General features: G+C 40.2%; 2 protein-coding genes across 5 annotated transcripts in view; one reads left to right on the plus strand and one right to left on the minus strand.

The window, feature by feature from the left end:
- The window catches only part of col4a5 (collagen, type IV, alpha 5 (Alport syndrome)), a 52890-nt gene extending 47292 nt beyond the window's left edge, over positions 1–5598 (minus strand). Inside the window, exon 1 of the mRNA XM_049569539.1 lies at positions 5282–5598. Within this exon, the coding sequence (XP_049425496.1) occupies positions 5282–5371 (90 nt within the window). The 5' untranslated portion in view covers positions 5372–5598. The remainder of the gene's footprint in view (positions 1–5281) is intronic.
- Positions 5599–8931: 3333 nt separating this feature from the next.
- The window catches only part of col4a6 (collagen, type IV, alpha 6), a 134163-nt gene continuing 115867 nt past the window's right edge, over positions 8932–27227 (plus strand). For all 4 annotated transcript variants that reach the window (XM_049569536.1, XM_049569538.1, XM_049569535.1 and 1 more), the window contains exons 1-3: positions 8932–8998; positions 9189–9309; positions 9489–9534. In XM_049569536.1, coding sequence (XP_049425493.1) covers positions 9299–9309; positions 9489–9534 — 57 coding nt within the window. In that variant the 5' untranslated portion in view covers positions 8932–8998; positions 9189–9298. The remainder of the gene's footprint in view (positions 8999–9188; positions 9310–9488; positions 9535–27227) is intronic.

The following is a 27227-nucleotide window of genomic DNA, read 5'->3' on the forward strand; positions in this document are numbered from 1 at the left end:
TCAAAGTACTTTACTAGATACCAACTGAGAAAATCAACATCAGCAGGACTTTCTACAAACTCCAAAGATCTGACTGATAAAAGCATTTAAGGTTATCCAACCACAGCCTGGAATGAGCTACTGTAAGCTGAAAAATTATTCACACTGGTGCTATTTGGTCCGCTTTAAACGAACCATGGGCCGCTTCCACAGATAGTTCGGTTGGTTTGGAGTGGTGTGAACGCTCATTCAAACTGTTTTTTTTCTTCCTGGTCATTGGTCGTTTTGGGCAATACTTTACTACTTGCTACTATGGTAGTGTTAAAAAACAATAGTACTCCTGCAACTACAACGATTCCTATCACCACTACTACTACTTCTACAGGTGCTACTGATGTTACTAGCAGTACTTCTACACTCCCTCCCACCCCTCCCATTACTACATCTTTTATTATCACTATTATTACTGCTTCTGTTACTCATTCTGGTATTAGTACACATGCTATGCTATTGCTATTACTGGTACTTTACTTCTGGCACTGCTAATGCTACTACTACTATTGCTCATGTTACTGCTAACTCTGTAACTACTGCTACTGAAACTACACTATTCCTACGACTACCACTGTTGCCAATGCTAGTCCTCCCTCTACAGTACTACCACTACTACTGCAACTTATGCAACTGTTGTAAGTCATTCTGCTACTGCAGCGCCTACTTTTGTGACCTTTACTACTACGACTACTACAAGTATTACTGCTGCTACTACTACCACTACTATGTCTACAGGTACTACTACTGCCTTTGAAACTATCCTCCACCTACCACTACTATTGAAACTCTTGCTATTTCTGTTAGTTATTCTACTACTACAACTTCTAAACTTCTACTACAACCTCAATTTTGCATATAGGCTTTGATTGCAGTTACTATTGCTACTACATTAGTGTCAAAAATCAATAGTACTTCTGCAACTGCTACAATTCTTATCACTGCTACTACCTCTACTTCTACAGCTGCTACCACTGTTACCACTAGTAGTGCCTCTACACTCACTCCCACCCCTCCCATTACTTCCCCTTCTTTTATTACCATTACTATTACTGCTTCTGTCACTCATTCTGGTATTATTACATCTTGTACTCAGGCTACTTCAACGTGTACTTCGAAATACTGCTTCTTCCAGCTGTAAAAAGAGAGACTGTGAATGAAGAGGAGGAGGGAGTGAAATAGTGGATATTGGTAATTAGCTGTCTAAACATTTGGTCTTAGCTCTCATTGACTTTTGTCCACCTGTTAATCCTAATGGCATCTTCAGCTCATTGACACCACAGTGTGAATTCTGCCAGGAACACACACACATGCACACACAAAGCAAGCACATATATCCTCCTATATAATGTGTAACTATATGAAGGAGGTAGATGCGATTGCTGCCCGCACTGTGCTTGTTTAAGGAGCCCTTCTCTCAGAGCAGGTGAGATAAAGATGGAATTTGCCATCAAGAACAGACACAAAGGGAAACCAGGGTGAGAGAGATGGGGGAGAGAAAGAGGGGAGGGAGACACAGAAAGAAACAGAGAAGGATAGAGGTTAGCTGAGATAAGTTTGAGAAAGAGAGCAAAGGAGCTTTGATTATTCAGTTCCGTCAGGATATCTCACGTTTATGAGGTCAAAACGACAAAATCTGCTGCAGTGTTTTTCCACGAAAAATGTGCAAAAAACAAAGTTTTTCTTTCATTTAAATACAAATTTGTTATATAAATAAATTTGGCAGCTGTTAGTAGCTGCAAGTCAGAAAGATAAATGCTCTTTCAGTGGCTTTTTCCCCCATGAATTTAATTTATAAGGCAATTGCTGCACTATATACCATGAAATATAATGCTGCATGAGTAGGGCTGCAACTAATAACAATTTTTATTATTGATTTGGTCTAGAAAATGCTGGCAAATAGCGAAAAACAATTTCCTAAAGGCCCATTTGACATGTTTAATAGCTTGTTTTGTCCAACCAACCATCTAAACTCTCACATAAAACAAAAAAAGGCTGCAAATCAACACACATTTGATTATTTTTTGGTATAATCTCAGTGGCTCCCAAACTGGCAGGCATTTTTACAATTCAAACACTTTGTTGTGGGAAAAAACATTGCAGGGAATAGGTGAATATGTTACACCTTGCAACTCAAGGCCAAACAAATTATTAACTCTCTGTTTTTTTTTTATGCTCAGGAAGAAGCAGTGAGAAGAAAAGATGGATGTAGGGGGAAAAAAAGACGAGTCAACGGCAGAAAAATGAGGAAAATCCAACAAACTAAGAGACAAACATGAGAGAGAACAGCTCAGATTCATCTCTGTGGTGTCAGCAAACATCGCAGATTCATCTCTGCAATCTGAGGATGTGGCTACCACGCATAGATACACAGACACACACAGCTCCACCTGGGATGTGGGTCACGGAAAAGGTGAGGCAACCTGTGTGTGTGCACGTGCACAGCAGAGCATGCATCAAATTAAGTGTGTGTTTGTGGTTGCGCGGCATGACGAGTTCAAAGAAAACCTCCAGGTATACATTACCGCTGAACTCCCTCACCTGGCTGAATAGAGATTCATATCTGGGCGAGGATTAAAAGCGCGCACACACACACACACACGACCAAACAGCTATGAAAAAGTGATGTATGAGATGCATGCTGAATGAGAATGAAAAGCTCTTTGCATATGTGTTTATTTTGAATGTTTGTGCTGATTCAGCCCTGTTAAGCTTTTTCTCCCCTTCCTGTTAAAAACCATGTATCTCCAAATGTCAGCTTTAAATGAACTATAAGACAAAGACAACCCTTTACAGATGTAAAAATTCACTTTTTTAAAGTGGGTTTTAAAGGGTTTTACTTATCTAAGCATTACAACAGTTCTACACACAAGTGGAATAATGATAAATTTAATACTTCATGTATGCTTAAAACTTTACCAAGTTTGGAGATATGTGGTTTTGAGTGAACAGCGATGATGAAAGCAAGCTGAATTCCACAGGATTCACTTAGTGGTGTGCGTCTCATACACACAGCGTCCACTAGGGGGCCTCAGTGAGCGCACTGATGCAGCTCAGGAATACAGGGAAGGAGGGAAAGTGTGAAAATGACTTTGCAACACCACATGCAGCATCCCTCAAACTGAATTGCTATCACTCACATCTTTCTTATCCTAATTATCTTCACTCAAGGTCCCCTTACTAGCTTTTCGCAGAGCCTATGTAAACCCCAATTACAGATGAAGCCTGTGAGATGCGTCTGAAAGCCAGTGAACCAATTTTGTTCCTGAAGTCACCATGTTTTGTCTTTAAAAAAAAAAAACTCTATCCATCTATACCCTCTCCCCTCTGAACTTCCTCTTCCTCCTCATCCTCATCAAGAGGGTGGGGTCAGCCACATTCCTAGGTGCAAAGTGGACCCCCCTCCATCTCCATGGCAACTATAACAGCCACTCTGCAAGTCATGCCTTTAACCAACGCCTACAAACACGCCTTTACCAGACACCCTGACCACTTTATTTTTTACTTTACATACTACTTTTCTTCCACAGGATTGTTCACACAATATTCTACTATTATAACATCTTCAATCCTTATATAATTGTTTGCATTTTGTCACTGGGACATATTTATCCCTAACAAATTTAGAAAACATTCTGCAGCATGTCAAATAATGTCACTGCCCTGTATTAACTTTTCTAGCTTTTATAAAATCAGCATATTGAAGATTTGATGTGTTTCATGTGGCAGCCACTCCAACTGGAAAGCAGGGGGAAGCTCACTAAGTTCAGATGTTTATTTAGTAGACAAGATGCATAAACTGAGAGGAGCAAGCCACCTGGGTTGTTATTTATTAAGCAGACTGTCCTCTTGAGGACTGTCCTGGACCTCACTCTCAACTTATTAGAAGTTCTGTTTGGTGTAATACAGCCAAAGAAACACATGATGCGAGACAGAGGTATGTAACAGCAGCCTATCCTTGCATAGGAACATAAAAAGTCCTTACAGGCTTATGATGAACAGCAAGTGTGCAGGCCTGATTGGACACGCCTTGTGTGTGGGCGGGGCCATGTGTATCAGCATGCAACTAGCACATGAATTATTAATGACTAGTGAATATTCATTAGCCTATATAGATTATAGCCTGTTGGAATATTACATGAGAAGTGAGACTTATAGTCGCTTCCACTGGTTGATGACTTTGATGGTGCAGTTGCATCATGCAGGGACGTCAAAGTTGGAGGGCTGCAGCCGGGCTCAGGACACGCTAATTTAAACAAATGCAAGAGTGAAGAGGGGTAAAGAATGCGCAAACACAAACACACGCACACCCCTCCTGGATTTGTACTCCTAAAACATCTCAAGTGGAAGGGGAAAACTCAGCTTGATGCATATAAACTGGTGTTACAGTCACCAAAAATGGTGCTTCTGCTGTTCCTGGCTGCACATAATTTACGTTTGCATGATGCTAGGAGCAAAATCAAGCAATGCAGATTGAGTTTATGGTCTATAATTCAATATCCGCCAGTGACAAGATGCTGTCAACATAAAACACACCTGCAGGGGAGATACAACTTCATAAACGCTGCTAAAAATCACAAGCCCTCTCTTCTGGGATGAAAATGGATGTCACCAAACTAAATTACGCACAGCCTATTTCAGCCAGGTGTTGAAGTTAACTTTAATATTTTAATTAGCAGACAAATGTGTGAAGGAGGAAGATTTTGCGCGCTGCACCACCGCGCTTCTCCACACACTTTATGTGTCGTCTGGTTGTTTGAAGTGATCACAAGCATAAAAGACAGATGCAGGCTGAGAAAAGTGCGCCGTGGTCGGCGTGTTGCTACAGGTTGCCTCCTGCTGCAGGGAGCAGGGGAGGAAGAAACGTGATGCGCAGGGGAGCAGGACAGAAACTCCGTCCGATTCTCCCATGAAACGACAAAGCAGAGCTCGTGAAGGTGCTCACGGGCCGCTCAAAAGTGTCGGTGAAGCTCAGAGCCACAGGGGTGTAACTGGTTAATTATTTTCATTGCAACAAAACGGAAACGGCCACGGGATTATTATTAGAGCAGGAGGATAAACACTTGTTATAAAGCAGCCACTCTATTTATAAACCATAGTTGGGCTTGCTGTGGGAGCCGGTGGTGTCCCAGCGCCGGCTGACTGAGAGCAGCAGGTCTCTCGGGTTCTTCATGAGGGGTTATCTTGCGGGGCAAAAGCCACCAGAGGGTTTTAAATCTCTGCAACAGAACCAAAATGGAAAGGCACTTACCGCAGAGTCGGATCGCTGCACCGCGACGCACAGGGCGAGGAAGAGCAGCGGCACGGCGAGCTGTCGCAGGCTCTTCAAGTCTTTATTCATCTTGGGGGAATAAAACAAGGATCCGCCTGCGTTAACACTCTCAAACTCTACGGCTCTCTACTCGCGTGTCATAGCCCTGCTTCCCCCCCTGCACACTTGCTTCTCAGTGAAATAGAAATAATAAGAAAAGGCACTTCTTCTCGGCGTGTAGGCTGTTGTTGCGCTTGCAGAGGCTCCCAGTGGTCCTGGCTCTGGCACCGTGCGCCTCTGCAGTCCCCCTCTCTAACTTTTTCTCTCCTCGACTTGCAAACCTGCCCAGCCGGATCTACTTCCCACACGCAGGGCGCACTGATATTACACACTTGCACCTACACTATCACTCACAATTCATCTAAAATAAAGTTTCAAGGTGACTTGCACCTTAAGATTAGTCCATAAACATGTGCCATTCTATCCAAATACAGATTATTTTATGTTGTTCCACATCATTCTCCCACAATAAAGATCCCCCTAAGTATGCGCGGATGGATATGGTGCTTTCCTTCTGCGTGCCTCCCCAATCCTACCCAGCGCCTGAGGCTGCACAAAAAAAACTTTGACATTAAACCTTTATTTGACATTTTCTATACGCCTGGACATGTTGCATTCCAGTCAGATTATTAAAGGCCAAATTCTCACTTTTGACTCCTGACAGGAAGATGCTGTTGGCAGAATGGAAGAAAGTAAAAACTCTTCTTTCGAAAAGTAGTTCATCATCCTTTCCTTCTCATTTTACTACATTCTTTTAAGAAATTTGTGGGGCAGGAGGGAGAAGTCATATTCAACTGCTGGTACTGAATATAATATATAAAACTATATGGATAAAATCATCAAAATGTCCTTAAACACACATGAAGTTCCTATTTTCTTATGAAATATTTGTCCTGAAAGTATAACACCATTTCAAATGCAGATGACATCTTTCAGGGTCTTCAAGTTATAGAGTAACCAGGAGTTAAGGATCATTGATCTGTTTGACAAGCTTCTCTCTCAGCTTATTTGTTTTAGCTCTTGTTCCTAGAAGGCTTAGGCTACACACTTTTCTCACTATATTAAGAGCCAGGTGCAGGCCAAAATTTTAAAAGGCACTGAGCATCTCAAACACCACTTTCACAGGGTTTGGGGACCTTATGCCCACCAAATAGAGCTAGGGCTGTTGACTTGTGCTTCCGAAGTTCGATACCATTGTAGCTATCTGTTCTTTTATGCTCTGAAGAGTTGGAATAAGATAATTTTGCATATTTAAATTCTAAGTAACCACAAATGTAAAAAGGTCAGTGTATGGTCTAAGGGAAATTTGCAGTGTAAGATCACTAGTTAAAATATAATAGGGGATGTTTGACTTGGAGTTTATTGGACATCAGAGACTGCAAGAAAAATAAGTTTTGTGTTATTGTCATTTTTGCAGTTGTGTGTAATTTGATGTCCTTATTCTCATAATATCAAATAAATAGGCTACTACAGCTAGTTGCCAGTAACAACAGTCCCACAATAACCCTACCTTCCCAAAGGTTATAATGTTTGATTCATGTTTTGTAACTGTTTAACAATTTAACCGATAATTTTGAAGTTTGTGATACTGTTGAATTGTGTTATACTGACAGGTGTTTCTATTAGTTTTTCCACCCGCAACGAGGAACTACATTTCCATTTATCACCATATAACTGGTATAGATGGGATCTGGCATTGCTGCAAAGATGATCATGAATTAAAAATCCAATGGGCCAATTCTGGCTAACTTTGATGAAAGTTTCGAGCATCTAAGTTTTAAACTTTTTCTACTATAGGCAATGGACTTCAGGTTAAGGTTGCGTGTACAGTTCGGGTAAGTAATATTCTGATTCTAGGAGCAATGAAAAAAGATAATGTGCCTTCAAATTACTACATCAGTGCTAAACTAATGAGGTCCCAGGCAGGATCCCTGTGGTACACCACAGCAAAAAACAAGCTGTCAAGGAGAACAAAGTTGCATTTACTGTATATAAGAGCCATGATGTAATTTAAACAAGAACATGTATGTAATTTCAACAAAACCTTTTAGTAGATAAATTAACATGTTGTGATAAACCGTTGAAGACTCACTCAAGTTAAACTAAAATAGAACATTTGCAACTGTTTGCAACTTGAGTAAATCAGTGTCTGCACCATATTTAGAGCTTTCAAGAACAGGACAGAGGTGTTAAAACAAAGTTTTCAATTTTATCTCATACTTCAGATAGATATGACAACACAGAGCTATGATAACCCTGCAGTATATGTGCAGCATCTTTGTTTTTGAAAAGTTAAAAGGAAAACTATGATATGCAAATTTATGATGAACAGTAGAAATATAATGCAACCACATGGAGTTTATTGGACATCAGGGACTGCAAGAAAAATAAGTTTTGTGTTATTGTCATTTTTGCAGTTGTGTGTAATTTGATGTCCTTATTCTCATAATGTCAAATAAATAGGCTAGTACAGCTAGTTGCCAGCAACAACAGTTCCACAGTAACCCTACCTTCCCAAAGGTTATAATGTTTGATTCATGTTTTGTAACTGTTTAACAATTTAACAGATAATTTTGGAGTCTGAAGTTTGTGATGCTGTTGAATTGTGTTATACTGACAGGTGTTTCTATTAGTTTTTCCACCCACAATGAGGAACCACATTTCCTTTTGTCACCGTATAACTGGTATAGACGGGATCTGGCATTGCTGCAAAGATGATCATGAATTCAAAATCCAATGGGCCAATTTTAGCTAACTTTTAAGAAAGTTTCAAGCATCTAAGTTTTAAACTTTTTCTACTATAGGCAATGGACTTTAGGTTAGGGTTGCGTGTACAGTTCAGGTAAGTAATATTCTGATTCTAGGAGCAATGACAATGAATAATATGCCTTCAAATTCCTACATCAGCGCGAAACTAAAGAGGTCCCAGGCAGGATCTCTGTGGTACACCACAGCTAAAAAACAAGCTGTCGACAAGATCAGGACAGAGGTGTTCAAACAAAATTTTTAATTTTATCTCATACTTAAGATATTTATCACAACACAGAACCATGAAAATACTGCAGTATCCTATATGTCAGCATCCTTGTTTTTTAGAAGTTTAAAGGAAAACTATGACATGCAAATTTATGATGGACAGCAGAAATATAATGCAACCACATGAGATTACATGAAAGTTACTGTTTAGTACCAGACTTAATGTCCTTATAGAGACTGGCAGGACTATTATACAGATTGTGGTGCTAATTTTTGCAATGTTTATAGACAGACTAACTTTTTAGGTATATTATGGGGGGTACAGAAAAGAAAAAATGCAAAAATGTTCATTAATGTTTTTATAAACCCATAATTAAGAATCATATGTGGATGTCTTTTTTTATTATCTTTAATAATGAAATGTTTTCTCTAATTCTCTGCTTTTCTCGTGTTTTAAAACCATATAGAAATTTCTCCTGGACAGATGAGTCCCCTTTGCTGCTCCACACAGACTGACGAGGTTATGATGTGTGCGTGGGTAAAATCTCCTGTTGTAGCCAAACGTTATGGAGGCATGAATGACATGTGTTGGCCCCTCCTCTCCCTGCTGCTGTGGTGCGCTGCTGAGTTGAAGCGCAACAACCCGGAGAGCGCAGCAGCGACTTCGCCGCTGCAACTTTGGTGAGTTGGATAAGCTCTGATTTTATGAAAGAAATCACCCACAGAAAGAGGCAGCTTTCGTGCTGGTTGTGTTTTTACGCGTGAGGCTGTGTGTGTGTGTGTGTGTGTGTGTGTGTGTGTGAATGCGGGGTGTGTTTGGCGGTGGGACTACTTTATCTCTCTCTTTCTGTGTGTGTCTGTCTCCGGGTAGATGACAGGGGTTTTTTGGAGCCGTCGATGAGCGCGTTTGAAGTGCCTTGCTGGTGAAGACAAGGGGATCGAGTCTCGACCTGCGGTTCCCCCTCTGCCAGTCGGATCAAAATGAAATTCCTGTAAGTTGCTTTTCTCTTGCAAATCACACTCCAGAGTGATTTCTTCAAAAGTTTTCGGCTTTGCAAACAGCCGCAGCTCTGGTCGCGGCTGCAGGCTACATTAGCCGTGCTCCGGCGCAGTCTACCTGCCAGATAATCACCGGGGGAAACTAACATTGAAATGTTTATTTCTCTGGCAGGATTTGTGTAGTAGCAGTCGCCTTGGCGGTGAGATCTGCGCACGGAGTAAGTCCTATTTGCTTATTATTACACTCCTTCAGGTGAAGTGGCTTCTCCACTCGGTTTATTTAGAGCGCAGATGCAACATATAAACGATGAAGATGAACGGCTTTCATGCATCCTGCCTGTAAAGTTGCCGGAGGAGATACTTTTCATGAATGTTTTGCACATAAATGTCTCAGCTTATCCAATGTGACCACTCTACACTACTTAAACCCACTTTTAAATATGTTTAAAATGACATTTTAACACAGCTTGTTGCATTAATTCAACGTTTAAATGTGTATGAAGTGATTTTCAGACATGTGTAGAGACGCGCACTCTGCACAGGTCTCCAACATGCCTTTATGCCTCCATGCGTCACGTTGTGGGTGTCTTCAGTCTGTCGCATGAGGAGACACATCTCTGAATATTTTCTTTGTCACGACACAAAATTTTAAAGTGATTTGCATGACTTTTTTTAAATGTCATATTACTGAAATTTAATTTTCCCGTTACACCCAACGTTGCGTCATTTGTGCTCTGTCTGAGCTATGGATGTTTTTTTTTTTAAGCTTTGGTGTGAAGTTTGCATATAGAAGTAGCCCTAGGGACTGAAAAAGCAGTTCATATTTGAGTGGGCCCGCTCAGAGTCATTTGCAATTCAAACCCCGCCCTGCTGTTGAATATTTAAAATAAGGAGATTATTGGGGCGACGGGCCTTCTTCAAGCCACACCTATGCAAGACTTCGTACTGCTGTGGGACACATCTGCTGCTGCAAGAGTGCAAGCAAATAGGGAATACGACTTTCCTTTCACCACCCAAAAACACATCTAAACATTTAATTCATTTTTTTTATTGGTAAATAAGTGCTGTTTACTATACTGTGAATCTGTTTTCCTTAGTTTGTCATTTTAATTTTACCCAGTTTTCTCTTTTATTCCAATTTATCCCACCTGAAGTCTTTTTGTCAAACCATGTATATCTACATTTCAAGTTCTAGCAACACTTTACTCGAACCCTCCCTATTCAGCATTCATAAGCACCATATAAATGTTTGATAAATGGTTTAAAATGCACTTTACTGTATACAGTAAAGTGCATTGCTGTTCTTTCATCTGTTTACAACAGTATGATAGTATGATATGATAACATCTGTTTATACACAAACCTATGGGTGCCCACATGAAGAGTTAGTAGTTGACAAATACATTAATGACACTTTTATCTGTTTAAAACTACATTATGGAGTGTTATGATGATTTATGAAAGGCTTTTATTTTGCTTATAAATGCTAAAAATTAAAGGGAGTTAAAGTAAAGTGTTTTGATGTCATTTAGGCTGATAGGGGGCAACATGGCTTTGTTCTTGTTCATTGGGCAGGATTTGTGGTTGAAGACGATCAAAAGTATGAGCTATATCTGTAATATCTGTACAATATTTAGCTGTGGTGACCAGTGGTGACAAAATACCATTTAATCCAAAGCGTCTTATGGCATCATATATCAGTTTGTAGTTAAATCTAGAGCAACGAATTATACTTTTATGTTTAAGTTGATCTTTATATGTAAAAGCATACAGAGGAACTACTTATTTAAGCAATGAAGTCAATGAAGTGGAGAAAAAAAAGTTATATTTAGTTGCATAATACTTAAGTACAAGTACCTAAAATAGCACTTAAGTACAGTTCATGGGTAAATGTACCCAGTTAAACCCCACAGCCGCTTGTAATATCATAATTCTACACTATACAGCTCTAGAGGGAACCAAACCCTCAACCGTAGCAGTGTCAGTGCCTTGCTCTACCAGCTGAGTGACAGGAAATGCTACTAAGATTGCCATCAGCTGTGACAGAGAAGCTGACAGGGAAACATTAAAGCGAATCAGCAGCAAAAAAGCTTCCTGTGTCTCAATAGGGCTCATTTGATGGAGCTGCATTGACTTTGAATTGACTCCTCCACCCACTTCCCACCTCCTTGTTGTATTGTGTTGTAGCCTACATCTGTGCGTGTGTGTGGGTGGCTGAGTGGATGGATATGTCTGTATGTGTGTTGAGTGACTGACAGATGAGTTCATTGGGTGGTCTGGGCTGACGTAACCTTGGTAACTGTGTCTTTGGGTATCGCCGTGGTGAGGCGGCGGTCCGGCCCAGAGTAATGTGTGCTTTTGGCTGAAGTGAAATGTGAAAGTTTCAGTGCTGCTGATAAAACGTAAAACAGGTTTTTCTCAATTGTTATCAGTGTCATCAGATAAGATTAAAGGCATACATATTTGTCGATTGTGGATATGGTTGCTGTAACACTAAAGATAGCACATATCAAGATTGCACTTATGTAAAATGTTTTATAAACTTTTGCACTCAAACTGCACAAACATAAACTAATGTTTTTATGTAATGTAGGCTAATGGATGGCTCTTGAATTTGGTTAAAGTGTAAACTAGGTGTATTTTACTGTTCCAGATACGTAAAGTTCACACTGGCTCTTGCTTTTCATGAGATTTGGTCCAGGGCTTGCACACATAAATGTTACCTTGCAACAACTCCATTAGCTTTTAGCTGCGGCCTCCATTGGAATAATACTGTAATATAACCTACTATATGTATTGCTGTACACCAAGTACGAAGAAGTTTTGAAGAAGCTAGCTTTGGTAGTGGAAAGGTGTAGCGTGTTAGCATTGTTTAGCTTGCTGGTTAGCGAGTTAGCTAAAACCAACAATATGTTCAACTGAACTGACACCTGTCAAGCTACAAACAGCAGTGTTACCAGGAGGTAAGAGCTAAACACACACACATTTATTAAGCAACACTAAGTCACATTAAATTCAGAAATACGTGTTTATTTGGTGTATTAGCACGTTAGCATTGTTTAGCTTGCTGGTTAGCAAGTTAGCTGGCTAGTAATGATGCTCGAACCAACATTTTGTTTAGGCTAACCGAGCTAACTCCTCTCAAGCTACAGACTGCAGTGCTAACTGGGAGGTAAGAACTAAACACACAAACATTAATTAAGCCACAGTAAGTCACAGTGCATTTAGAAATATGTATATGTTTTGGGGTACTAGTGTGTTAGCATTGTTTAGCTTGGTGCTTAGTGAGTTAGCTGGCTAGTAAAGATGCTAAAACCAACAGTTTGTTCAGGCTATCTGAGCTGAGTCTTCTCAAGCTACAGGCCATAGAGCTAAGATCTTAACACACAAACATTAATTGAGCAATATCAACTCAGTAAATTCAGAAATATATGTATATTGTGGAGTAATAGTGTGTTAGCATTGTTTGGCTTGCTGGTTAGTAAGTTCACCAGCTAATTATGATGCTAAAACCAATAGTTTGTTCAGGCTAACTAAACTGAGTCTTCTCAAGCGTTAATTCAGTCACATTAACTTACAGTAAATATGTGTATGTTTTGAACTATTTTGCATTATTTTTATTATTAGTAACTCCACACCACAACAGTTCTTTTAGGAGTTCACTACTTTTAGCCTGGTTGTTATATTTCTGGATTATTTCATTGCTAGCTGATTCGGGGGCAGATTTATGTTCCTCCAGGGGTCCTATTTTCCGAACTCAATATCATGTTAATGTGACACATGAAGTGGACATTTCAAACGGTTTTAGGTTTGAAGCAATATTTTTCCTTAGGTCATATGTTAAGTGTATGTTTCCCTGGGTCAGTACGTTGCAGCTTACAGCCGACTGGTGTTCCTTACACCTACATATTTGTGGCCAAGACAGTTTTCTTGACTTTAAACACTGATATCTCTGCAGTAGCTGAACAGATTTTACAACTCAAACTGCACTGGAAGTGTTCATCTCCTTTTGTTCTTTTGCATTTTGAACTGTGAAGCAGGCTCTTATCTATCTCTTACAAGGTTAGTTTCTATCAAGGGACCTAAAACGATAGGGATGAAGGACTCTGGAAACATGAGGACAACTCAGTTTATTCTCCACTCAGACTTTTTTTGAAAATGATGTTTCAGTGAACATACAGAGAGAGCAAGACGTGTCTGTAAGGGCTGACACAGCTGTTGGCACAGGGAAAACATCACACTCGGGTGAGGAGGAATGGTGAGGAGAGGGGAGGAGGCATGATGGGAAGGACAGGAGGGAGTTAAGGGTTGAAGCAGGCAATTCTGTACTACCTGGATGGTTAGGAAATGCACTCTTTACATTTTTTTTGGAATGCAAGATGGATGGGTTGTACACATTTGTACATACTGTTTAATCTCAGTGTGGTGACAAATTAGGGTTTTAAGAACAAGTTTGACACTTGTGGATTATGTTGTATGAGTGTATTTCAAGGCAGAAATTTAGATTTTTATCCTGTTTGAAATATCTTATGGCAGGTAGTGTTTTTGCAAGTTTAATCTCCATAAAATACAAGTCACATATAGGCTATGTTGTGTTTTTGCTGACATTTTTGATGCTCACTATGCAGTTTTAGCTTTTTGGATGTCGTTTTCTTACTGTTCCGCACACCCATTGGTTTCCATTTATGTTTCTGTGTTATGATAATCAGGTAGTAGACTTGCATGAGAAGTGATCAAGTTTGCATTGTCAAAATTAGGTGTGGGAGTGACGTCTGAGCAAAACTATATGCTTCTCTCAGTTTTTGAATATTAAGTTTCTTAATAAGTTTTCGTTGTTGCAAAGTCTGTAATTCTTGGAGATAAATTAATGTGATAAAGTTGTTAATACTGTAGATAATCTATAGAGGTGGCATTTAACGCAAAGGTTTTCACAGGAAACGTAGGATCTTGAGAATTCAAGAGATACCAATAGAGATGCCAGCAGTGGTTTTGGTGCAAAAATGATGCTGAAAACTTGCATACTGACAACTGGTGCGGGGACATCCAGCTACTCCCCCTCTGCCTCCCTCCCTCCCCTTCCTTGAATTCCTCCAGAGCTTGGCAGGACTTGTCAGGCTGTCTCTCACTCCCTGCAGGTGCTATAGGCTGGAACATTCCAGAAACGCTAAGTGAGGCGACTGATCACTGCTTGATTTGTGGTTGCTAGACCCTCCCCAGTTCAACTAAGTCCCCCACCTCCTCCTTCCTTCCTTTCCCTTCTGCACTCCTCCCCTCCCTCCCTAACCCGATCATTACCCCCTCACACCCCCTTTTCCTATCACTTTTTGCCCTCACTGCTTCCACAAGTCAGGCAAACCATTACCGGTTGATTTGTGGTTTGATTTGCAAGTGGTGGTCCCCCATAACCTCTTCACCTTCCTGTCTTTTAAGTATTTTATAAGTTCCTCTTTTGCAAAATTTAAAACATTTCATTACTGCTTTAAATACAGGAGCTCCAAATGCATTGCTTATAGACCTGAAACTATTTTGACATTCAGTTCAATAATTTTCAAGCAACATGGTTAAATGTTTGCTGGTTCCAGTTGTTCTTTGTCATATGTGATGGCAAACTGAATATTTTTTAGGTTTTGGACAGTTAAAAGAAAACAAGTAATTTGCAGATGCCACTGTGGGCTCTGGGACATTAAAATGTCTGTCACAGTATTCTGTTACTATTAATTATTTAATCAAGAAACTATTCAGATGAATTAAGAGTGAAGATAATGGTTATTTGCAGCCCTATTATCTGCATGTTTGCCATGTGAAGCACTTTGGGCTGCATGTTTGTATGAAAGGTGCGATATAAATTAAGTTGAGTTGAGTTAATATCGTCTTGTGCTCTTTAAGTGCTTCTGATTCACACAGCATCAATTTAATGTCTCATTTTTGCTGTGTATGAGAAAAACAAGGTGACAAAAACCCAAACCACACAATTGTAGTGCAGACAGACCTGTCAGACTTAATTAAACATAATTTATTACTTTACTCTTTGGTTAAAATTTTTCAGGGTTTAAGTATGTGTTGGTTTAAATTATCAGTATGTCCCTGGATGTTTAGGAGTTGCTTTGCTGTAGTTTACATTCCCCAAGGGCTTTTTCCTGAAACAAGAATGAACGCTGATAATTTGGGTCAGGATGAGATTAGTGAAGTTTATGAAAAAGTTCTGACATTGTTTTGAAATGTGATAGGCAAAGAGCTGAGTGGCAAATCTGGAGAGCGTGTGTCTGATGTGACTAGGTCATGCTGCTCTGTCTCGGTTTGTGGTGCATGTCGTCGGTCGTGAAGAGTCAGGAGGTCTGTTTTCTCTGCATCATTTCATTCTTACTTATTGTTTTTCTGTCTCTTTTCCTTCCCGCATAGTCCTAATTTCTTTGCATGTTTTAAAGCTGGAATAACCCTTCTATTTCCTCCCTTCAGTCTCACCCTACTATCCTCTCTGTAGTTTCGTCAGAGGAAAACACTTTGTCACTAAGTGCACGAGGAAACCTATAAACCACACATAGCAGGTTTAACGTACCATTGAAAAGCCCCTGCTATTCCTCTCCCACGCCCACAGTTAAGACTCTGCTGCCTGTGTGGTACTTACATGCATTTGTGCATGTTTCCTAGCCCCATAAATTGTATATGCCTCTGTGTCTGTGTGTGTTGTTAGTGCAGGTGGGATGAAGGCCCTTTTTTCCACTGGGAAATACCCTCTTCAAAACTACACATTGGCTTTTCAGGTAGATAATGTCACACAGCATTGGTGCACATGTAAAGATAATTTGAGTCAAGAGGTCAAGAGATTAATGTGTGGAATAAATATCAAGTATGCAGAAAGAGAAGTTTAGGCTTAACTGTCACTGAATGCACTATGGTTGTACACAGTTGCATGTTCTCTGGAAGATTTTATATAGTGTAGTACACAGCAAATGGCAGAAATAGCACTTATGCTGCTTTTTTGCCTCTTAAAATTGCTGCAATTTAAAAATTACTGTCAGTGTTGACTAATATTGATATCCTTTTCTATTAATCAAGTGAAGAATTCTAGATTTTGTACATTTGTGTTCAGTTTTGAAGGAGCAAATGTTTGGCTAGCATTATTAGCTTTCCACCTGATGACAGTGACCTTTGTCATATTCATTTGGGATGCCCTGAACCTTGCATGAGCCAGGTCTATGAAGAATGTTGAGCAATCTCTGAGATGCTTAATGCCTAATAAGAATCTGTTAAAGCATCCAAAAACAACAGAGCGAGAGAGGTGTGTTGGCTTAACTGTTGACAGATTCGGGCTTCTGCCCTCCTATTCCCTCCTTTTCATTGGTGTGTTCGTCTTTTACTTGGTAACAGTGTTTGCGTTGCGCAATCCTCCAAAATCCCACCTGTCATGCGTTTGCATCCATCCATCTTTCCATGCATTCCCCAAAACGAAGGCTGTCTGTGTCATGTTTACGGGTATGGGTTAAAGGCATGAAAAGTTTGTTATCTTTGGTGCAGATGTGGACCAATGTTTGAAAATTATTGATAAGGATGATGGAATCATTGTAATCAATCTGATAAAGTGACGAGGCTGTTGCTGCCCTTTAATAGCTCTTAAGATTATATTAGATTTTTTATTTTCGTCTTTTGCATTCCGACTTTATTTGTGTGTTTTAGCAGCTGATATGGCATCGAGGGTGTTGTTAGTTTTGGCAGCTGTGGTACATACTGGAATTTTGATGCCAAAGTCATTAAATTTATTGGTTTGTGTTGAACCAATTTAAAGGTTGTGGCAACAAATGGCAGGACAGGACAAGGAGACATGTCATCACCATCATCCTCCGCCATCTGCGGAGTCCTCGGCAGCGCCACTTTCACATTTCGGACCCCCTCTGGCTCTCACACTGTCAGTTTGTCCCGCGATTGGTCACGGTGAACTCCAGGGGTCAGAGGTCGTCGGAGCACAAAGGCAGCAGGGGCTCTCGGCCGCACCATCGGCTTAACATTCCAGCACTCTGCTGTCCAGATTTGTTTATTGCACTTTGTCTTTTGCTTTTCTACCTCTCATGAAAGGAAGACGAGCAAAAACACCTCAAATGGAGAGGGAGAGCAGGGGGACGTCAGAGGGGAGGGAAGATGGGGGGTTACTCTATCTATATTCAGGCCCCGGGGGTGTGTTTGTGAAGGTCTTTAGGCTTGTCAGAGAGGAGCTGAGGTGGGGCAGTGTTTGGCTGGCTGGATGCTCGGTGGGAGTGCTGTCTTAGCTTGTTCGACGTGCCCGGTCCCTTCTCCATAATGCCATCACTCCCCTCGGGGCTGTTTGCACTTCAGAAGGATTAGACCTCCAATCTGCTTCTCCTCACTTGTTGGGTTTTCTCTTCTGTCTGTCTGACTTTCATCCTTCCTGTTCTTGCTTCATTTTGTTTATCTTGTCCCTTTAAAACCCTGCTCTTTTCTCCTTTCTTCCCTTTTCATGCAACACCACCACAATACCGCCCTTTTTTACTCCCAGAAGTCCCTCATCTCTTTATTAGATTTTGACAAATTTGGCAACTTGAAGCTGTAATAATCAAAATGTTTGTATCAGCAATGGATTGAATGACTATGGGCAGATAAGTATCACCTATCTCTGCACTTCCTGTCAGCTCTACAAAGCATTTAAGCAACTTTGAGCTTATTTTCGTCCTTATTAACCCTGTTTGTAGCAGCAACAGGGAGCTGTTTTCAATATAAAAAGTCTAATAAACCCACTGTATGTAAACCCACGGTGCACTCCAGACGACAGACAGACGAAGTAAGCAACTAGCAGGTGAATGTAGTGGAGAATTTAGCAGCTTAAGAGCCAGATGTTTCCCTCAGTAGCTGGTGGAGACCAAAACAGAGCTAAAAAAGCAAATATGGGAGTTATAAAAAACGCTATACTAACATTATTAGCTTTCTACCTACAAAAAAGATCAGAACAGAACAGAGACCTTTTATTGCTAATGTCTATTTTAAAACAGAAACCATGGCAACTTAACCCCTGAGGTCTATCAGTTTGTTTTGAAGTCAGGGAGCCTGACAGGTTCAATTCCCGCTTTGCTTTGATGCTCCACTTTTTCCCTCCACAGCATCATTACTTTGGCATTAGACACCAACCCTCAGCCCTTTAAGTCAAACATTTTTCACTGCAATTATCATATGCGTGCCTGTGCAGAGGGAACACTTTTTCTGTTTGCCAGTTTACCGTGGTGGTGGTCTGAACAGCCGCCCCTGTAGGGACAAAGTATCGGTGTGTGCCTGTGTGGCTTTTGGAGTGGCTTTCTAATTACCATTAATGTTCTTTAATCGTTAATTACACACTTGAGTCTGCATTAATGTCATTGTTGTGTGTAGTGAATGTGCAGGTGCAGATATTTACCCGTTTTGTAGCAGAGTGACATGTGTGGCCGGCAGCTAATGTAAACCAAACCTAAACAAATGTGTGCACAGCACTGATATCCTGTTTAAGTTTACCTTTAGCACGGCAGTGTTAGCTTTAACTCTGTGTATTGTGAAGGAGAAGAGCTTCTAATCCTGCAGAGAAACTGGAAAAAAAAAGTTTCAAGTTAATTAGTACAAGAATTACCATTGTGTCTTGATAGCTAGTAAGCATTGTGAGACATAATCAAATCCCCTTTTTGTAGTTTTGCAGTTGTCATATCAGAAAAAAAACGTGAACGATAACAGCTGTACGTCAGATCAAGTTTAAAGCAAGACAATGTTAGCTTTTGATGTGAGCACAGATTTTTTACCTCAGGAAGACAAATTGCGGCAGCCATGTTTGATCTTGTCTGTCTTCAAAAGCTACATTTTTGTATTTCAATTTAAAACGTTTCACCTCACTTTAATTTTCCGTAGTTGACATCAGGGCAAGTCTCCCCTACCCCCAGTTCTTGTATCCAAGGTTACCGTATCTGTGGTGAGGTAAACCCCGGCCACAGCCCACTAATGTCCCACTGTGATGGGAACACTATCATTGGCACATCAGATGTGTCAGTTATTGTGTGCTATTACTGCCTCACTGTGTCTCTGCCTGTCCCTGTAATTACAGATACCTCCGCTCTGTTTTTCCCCCATCTTTGTCTCACACTCATCCTACGCTCCCTCCTCTGTGCCAGCCAGGTAATCCAGGCAGCACACCTCATCCATACCTCCATCTACCGCCTCCCTCCTTTTTCCTCTCTGAGCTTCTAATAAATGACATAACTTTGGTACGTTGGGTACCTGCTTTATTGGATTTTTTCTTTTATATGCCCCTTGATGCCAGGTTGTCTGTGTTTGTTTCGCTTTTTCTTTTGTCATAACTTAACTGAAGTGTCTGCCAAAGTTAATGATGCCACTGCTTTGGGGAAAACACAGCCTCTGGCCATGGAAGTGCCACAACTTATTGTTGTATGAGCAGACAAATCGAGGCAATAACTTGTAGATTTAATGCCTTAAAACACATTTTTGTAGAGCTGATGTCTTGTCTGACCAACAGATAGATGTTAGAGTATTCTCTTGATATCTTTGTTCCTGTTTAGTATGATTATTAGACGACTTACCTCATTGTTAGACACCAATTGTTCTTTCTTGGTGTATCTGTATTCTTGGTGTATGCCTGGTAGTATCCTTTCTCAAGTTATTGCACTTTATGGGATGTAATACGGGATTTTCATATCAGATGTTGCATAAATATTTGTTGTCTGCGAGTTAAAGAGCATTGCGGGCTGGACACAGGTGTCTTTCTTCATTTCGAGTAGCGTTTGTCAATCAGCACTGCCTTTCTAAAAGTCATACACAGTCATAAATCAGAAAGACTTTCTAATTTGTCTTCTAGGTCTATCCAGAGGGGAAAATACCACGTCAGTCAGGTGTAATTTACCGTGCTTTGTCGCTCAGTGTGACGCTACCACCCCCCACCCCACAGTTGAACCCCTAACAGCACTATTCACCATCCGTGGCAGGACCGATGAGCAGCAGTCAGTCTTTATAATTCTGACTTTTACGTAAGGCTGTGATTGATTGACTGTCTCCTTATCACTTGGTGTTCTACTAACTTTTGTCCTCTGAGCTTCTGCTCTTTCATCAGTTAGGAGCCTCAAATTAGCCTCACAGCGTATGACTTGAATGAATAAATTAAAATGTTTATTTCGGTCAGGTCATTTAACAAAAATACACAGTTTAACAGAAAATATCAGTATAACTAGAAAATAACCAAACAGAAAAGGCATAGGCTGAAGCTAACGCTTATTTTCGCCTACCCTTCTAACATAATCAGCTTATTCAGATTAAATCATTCAAAACATTAAACAGAAAATAATACCATTACACAAAAATCCCACATATAATTCCAGAATGATATCAGTAACATCAACTACATTTCTCATATTTTTCAAATACCTTACTTTTAAACAAGCATCTGAATTCATAAATTGACTGGCACATCTTCAATTCCTCGTCAAGAGCATTCCATAAATTTGCACCCCTTACAGAAATACATTGATCTTTTATCTTAGTCCTGGATTTTATTTTCTCAATCATACGTTTCCCTCGGAGCTCATATCTACATTCCCTTTTTTTAAACATACTCACTATTTTACATGGTAACAGGTTGTTATACGCTTTGTACATTATCAGTGCTATTCTGTAGTCCACTAAGTCCATAAATTTGAAAGCCCTTAATTTAATAAATAATCCATTTGATGGTTCTCTGTAATTTGATTTTGTGATAATCCTTACAGCTCTTTTTTGAAGGATAAAAATAGGTTTAGTATGGGTAGAATATGCATTCCCCCATATTTCTAGGCAATACATTATGTAAGGGACAACCATTGAACAATACAGAATATACATAGCATGCTGGTCCAACATATCCTTTACCTTGTATAATATGGCAATTGATTTGGCTAATTTTGATTTAACATGATTAATATGCATTTTCCAATTCAGTTTATGGTCCATAATGACACCTAAAAATTTTGTTTCAAACACTCTTTCAATTTCTGTATCCTCTATTCTCAGTTTAACTACTGTATCTATTTTACGATTCCCAAATATCATAAATTTTGTTTTACTTGTATTTAAAGATAACTTAAACCATTTTTTTTTACCAGTTTCATCTCATTTTCAACAGTGGTTATTATATCAGTTAACTGTTCCCCAGAACAGAAAAAATTTGTATTTGCAATTTGTGAAAACCTCAAGAACATTTGTATCCCCCTCGAGACTGCTCAGGTATTTCTCACAGGCTCCACGAGAGGAACTCCCAGTGATACAGAATCTTGTTTATGAGGGAGTTGTGGCTGCATTTAAAGGCCTTGGTGGGGATATTTTCAGGGACTGGGTCACTCCGTCCTCTGGCACACGCCCATAAAGCAGCCTTAGCTCGCTGCCTTGACCCACTGCTGGCAGGCCTCCATCCTCACTCGCAAACCCTGGCCCAGTTTTCTCCTGTGCTGTCTCGGACCTCATACCTGGCTGTGTGACTGCGAGCAAGTGTAAGACTACTTTTGGCAGGTGCAGCGCTTAACGTCACATGTAACAAGGCCTTCTTGTTGTTAGGTTTCTGTGCCTGGTCTCCTTTAAATCACTGTCAGATCAAACTGTTCAAAGAGCTTTGTAAAGGAATTTAACCTGACTTGACAAATAGCCTTGTCCACATCCAGTGTCCACGCCTTTAATATTTTTAGTCAAGGAACATTTTTATATTGCAGTTTTCAACCACAGAGGCAATTTAAAGTGTATGTGACTTTCATGATATCACTCCTGCGGTATGAGAACTCACGTGTCATGCCCTAAAAACCAACTGTACCAAAATTTGAATTATTCATAGAAAAAATGTCTTGATGTCAACAAGAAAAGGGCAAAAATAGAACTTTGTCCTTAAAAAAATGTCCATAATTTCATTAAAAAATACTCCCCAATGTAAATTTTTGCTCTTAATAGCTGCACACGTTCCCTTCATTCTTTTATAACCTCAAAATCATCTGTTTAACCAGTTAATGAAGGTTGACCAGCATAGTGTTCATTGTAGCACCCTGACTGAAGTGCCTTGCAGCTTAGCACTACCTGGCACCGTTCCCTTCAACTTCACCCTGTGCCTCGTGCTCTTAGCTTTAACTCCATTCATTACAGAGCAAAGGGCCTCCGCTAGTCCTCTGGCTCTGTTCCCCATTGCCCACTGTGGCCCCAAATGGCCACTAATGAGGGGGGACAGATGATCATTGTGCCAACCCATGCTGCAAAGCACAACCGCTTCCTGGGGGGGTGATTAAGTCTCACATTTGCTCTTTATCATCTTCATTTGCATTAGAAACAACTTCAAATATCTCACATTAATAGAAGCTAAGACTCCGTGCCGTGTGTTGGTGATTTTTTTTTTTTTTTTTTTTTTTTTGCACTGTAAGCCGACAGCGTGCTGTAACTGGGGTCAGTGTGTTTGTCAACAGAGTGCAGTTGCCCCTCATATTTATTTAGCTGGCTCCTCTTGTTCCTAAAATAGCCCACTTGCTCACGCACTGGCTGGCCAGAGAGCAGCTTCAGCTATGTTTGTGTGTGTGTGGAACAAGTGCAAAGGGGTGAGGCAAGGTTTCGGTATTTCTGTGAATGGTCAGTGTGCTAGTGAGTGTGACAGAAGATGACACAAACATGCTCTTTAAAAAGGGAACTCCCACAAATCGACAGCACATAATTTATCTCTAGCATTAGTTAATTCTTCTACACCCTAATAATTTATGCTTAAATATACTTAAATAAAAGATACTGATTCACTGATATACTGACAACAACCAGGCTGCAACATGCAACATTCAAGGCTCTTTGTTTCAGGGCTGCAACTAATGATTATTAATCTTAAGATTGTTTTGTCTATAAAATGTCAGAAAGTTGTCCAACAATCTGAAACCACAAGAAATTGAATTTACAACAGCATTAAACTAGAAAATATTCACATTACCAGCAGCTGGTACCAGCAGATTGTTGGCAGGTTTTCCACAAAAAGTGGCTCAAGATCTTCAACAAAAATAGTTTTAATTTTCAGCTAATTGTTTCAACAAACTGTCCTATAGGTAAACCAGGAAGCAAAATGAATATACTAATTATTATCTTAACCATCATTTGTTTATGAGTCAGAGAGGATGAACTGAATCAATGAGAGAACAGTGAGAACAAACCAAGTGGCAACCTCAGATGCATAGGCTTCAAAAACTGCAGTTCCTCAAATGGCCACTTGAGGCTGGCTCCAAACTAGAGACAATCCCCATAGACCTTCAGGTTAAAATAGCAAACTTTACAGCAGAAATAAACATGTTTACAACCTGGTACAAGAATCAGTTTTGGTCTCTATCGCTAATTTTAGTTAGGTAACAGATATTTTTTTGCCCTTTTCAAGAATGTTTCTCTTGTCAGCTGCAAAACACAACAAAACAAAACATGAAGAGCACTTTGCATACCTCCTCTACTGCCCTATATGAAGTCTGTCACATCTTCCATTACCTCATATGATTGAGTGCTTCACTAGAAAGAGCCTGTCACAAATCTTTTTAACCTTATTAGCTGTTTGACATCGCTTAAAGATTCATCGCTTAGGGGACCGTTTTTTGCAACACAAAGGTCTTAAATGTCTCTTAAGCACCGAGGTACACACACATACACACACACACACACTCCATAACCCTGAGTTACTGTTCTTACTGCAGGGTAGAAGATGAACTGATGCAAAGCTGTGACTGGCAGAGTGTTAGAGTAATTTTGGGGCCTGCAAGAGCATGATATACAGAGTTTAGACAGAAAATGGTGGACTAATTTGCTAACATCTTTCATTGCTTCTTCTCAAAGGTCAGCTAAGAAAGTAGATTTATGTAGCACGTATTGCAAAAATTTAGAAAAGCACCTTACGTTAACATTCACTCTTTTAGTTAACCTTATTTGGTAAATTCAAGGTTTACAAATCCATTTTAGCTCAACTCTTTGCCTGCATATTTGTCTTTGTTATGACTGAAACTCTTTAAGCAGCGACGTCAGTAAGGAGAGATAACTTCTACATACAGTACATATACCTTCACTGCTTCATGTAATGGAATGAGCATGTATTTTGGAAACAGTATAAGCGTATTAAGGGCATATTTCGAAAACATTATCTGCTCCTACACTGTAAGAAAATCTCTTCAAGGTCACAGATTTCTTTAACTTAATTAGAAATGAGGTGTACAACATATGAGTCTTTTAAATCGGCAACTATTTTGATAATTAATAAATTAATGTTTCATGTCATTTTTTCAAGCACAAAGGCTTCTCAAATGGGAGAATTGGCAGCTTTTTCTTGTGTTACATGATGGTAAATTAAATATGATTGGTTTTGGAGTGTTGCATGGACCAAGTGATTAATGGATAACTGAGAAAATGATGTACAAATTGAACAGTAATGAGAATAATCATTAGTAGCAGCACTGGAGTTTTTAAAATTTGATTAGAATCTGTGAAAAATCCCATTCAGACTTGTTCAGCTCCTCCAGGCATGACATATTTCTGAAATTACAGCATTCCTCAGGTCAGTTTTTTGACCTGAAAAGAAGGTTTTATGAAGTGTAACTGAGAAGCTGTTGTCATGCTGCTTGACATTTCAGCACCTCGAGGACCTTTTTTCCTAGAGCGTCACATTCAAACCCCTGGCGTGTTGCGGTGTCGACCTGCAGGCGAGCGTCGCACCTTTTCCTTCAAGAATGTTCAGTCATTCCCGATCCCACCGCTGGCATTCCAGAATCCGTGACAGACTGTGGGGGGACAGGTCTGGGCTTAGCATCCATCAGCCTGTGAGGGCTAATAGCTAATGAACCGTTGCCAGGGGCGACGTGAGCATTCCATGTCATCGCCATAGCTACTACAACAACCCCCACCACCCCCCTACCCTCGACCCGCCACCTCCTACCCCTGCTGCCCTCAAGCTCCTTGAAGAGGTCGCACACCTGTCTGCACCTCTTCTTTCCTTTCCTCGCCTTTACCTTCCCCCTCCTTCCCTCCTTCTCTTTCACTCTTTTTACCCTTCCCCCTCGCCCTCTTATTGTCATTTGAACTCAGTGACTCCATTGATTTTTTTCTCGTTATTAAGTGTTTAAACACCAAGAATGCACAATATCATCTGTAAAGCAAAGGAAACGTTCCATGATCTTGGGCTTGTCACCATTTTCAAACAGTTCACAGACCAAACGATTAATCGCGTAATTTAAGAAACAATCAGCAGATCAATTGATAATAAAATAAATGTTAGTTTTACCCTTTACATACATATATCCTACCTTCATGAGGGATATAATTCTCAGTTTTTGTTGAAGCTGTTTTATTGAGGTGTTGATTGAACTTCATGATCATTTCGGGGGATGTAGTTGGTTTGCTCCTGAACTGTATTGCTTCATACATAGAGAAGTTTCTAGTTAGATTTTACTTAGCATACCCTCATTCACATTATTGTTTGTTATGTAAGTCTTAGAAAGACCAATGTCGACTGTAGATCCCCTCAAATATGTAAACCTTGTCATGTCTGTAATGGCTTAATACCAAAGGTTACCAAAGGGACAGAAGAGGCACCATTTCTAGAGTTGGTGAGTTTTAGTTGTTGCTGTCTGGATTCAACATTTTCTTGAGGATTGAACTGTAAGCCAGAATTAGATTCAGGCAGCAAACATGCTAATTTAGCAAGGATTTAGGTTGAGCATAAAAATGTCCTTTGAAGCTTCACTCCCAGTCTAGAACTGAATCAGAGGTCACTGGACTCACTGTTTAGTCTTGAAGATGTTTTGTCTCAAAGACTAAACTGAAAACACACATGTATGCCGACATGAGTCACAGAACATCTTTGGGACTCCACACTGCAGCTGTTTTAGACTTACCACTCAATATCCAATAACCTGGATAACTGAGACCCCTCGCAGACATTCCTCAGCGTCTCTTTCACTCCGCATGTCTTTCCCTTTCTCCTCATATTGCCTCTCCACCTGTATCCCAAAGCAGATGGTTTCACAGATGAGCTCTCCCTTGTAGCATTAGAAAAAAAACACCCACCTATATTTTTAAACGACTACAATACCCATAAATCCATTTGTGTGGGAACCTAATCTCTGGATCAGTGAGAATAGCTGTGAGAGGTCAGAGTGAGAGCTGGGGGTCAGAGGTGACTGAGAGCCAGCAGGTAGGCTGTGAGGTTTGTAACTAACGGTGCACAGGGGTCACTGTTAATTACTTAACGTTACATGTTACCTTCGGGAATTTGAGAAGAGAGACAAGAGCACACACGTATTTTAAGGATTTGAATTGTGCGCACAGCATGCCATAAAGGTAAATAGCCGGTTATGACCTTCACTGACCTCAGCAGAGGTCAGAGTTTTATCTGTTTATTGAGTTTGGAAATGTTTTCTTTTGGGATTATAGCTGCTAAGAGGAGAGGCGATTGATGGACATGCAGTTGCTTCAGAGTTTATTGGAGCGCAATAGGAAGTGACCAGGGATCCACCTGTTTACTGGACCGATAAGCGAGGCAGTAAATCTCGCAGTGGTTAGATTAAAACAATTTTTTTGCAATTTTCTTTTGAAATGAATCCCAAAATGTGCACATTGACCGTTGTTGAAAGTGACAGTCCCTGGCTGTTTCAGGGGTTATCATTTTGTCAACAAAAGCTTTAGCACTGTGATTGTCTGCTGTCAGTCAAACTTTTTAAGGTTCACTTTGGTTGAACTCTTAAGAGAAGAGGTTCGTGTCCAGGCTTGATTTTCAGCCATGGACTAAGAAAGGTTAAAGCGGAAAACAAAAATGGAAAAGCAAAAGTAATAATTGCTTCTAATGGTTTAAGTGGCCGTGGATGACCTCTAGGTATAGAGGTAAAACTGAGGCCAAGACACATCGCTGCTTTCAGGGGCTGTT

This window comes from Epinephelus fuscoguttatus, linkage group LG23, assembly GCF_011397635.1.
Source record: "Epinephelus fuscoguttatus linkage group LG23, E.fuscoguttatus.final_Chr_v1".
Taxonomy (NCBI): Eukaryota; Metazoa; Chordata; class Actinopteri; order Perciformes; family Serranidae; genus Epinephelus; species Epinephelus fuscoguttatus.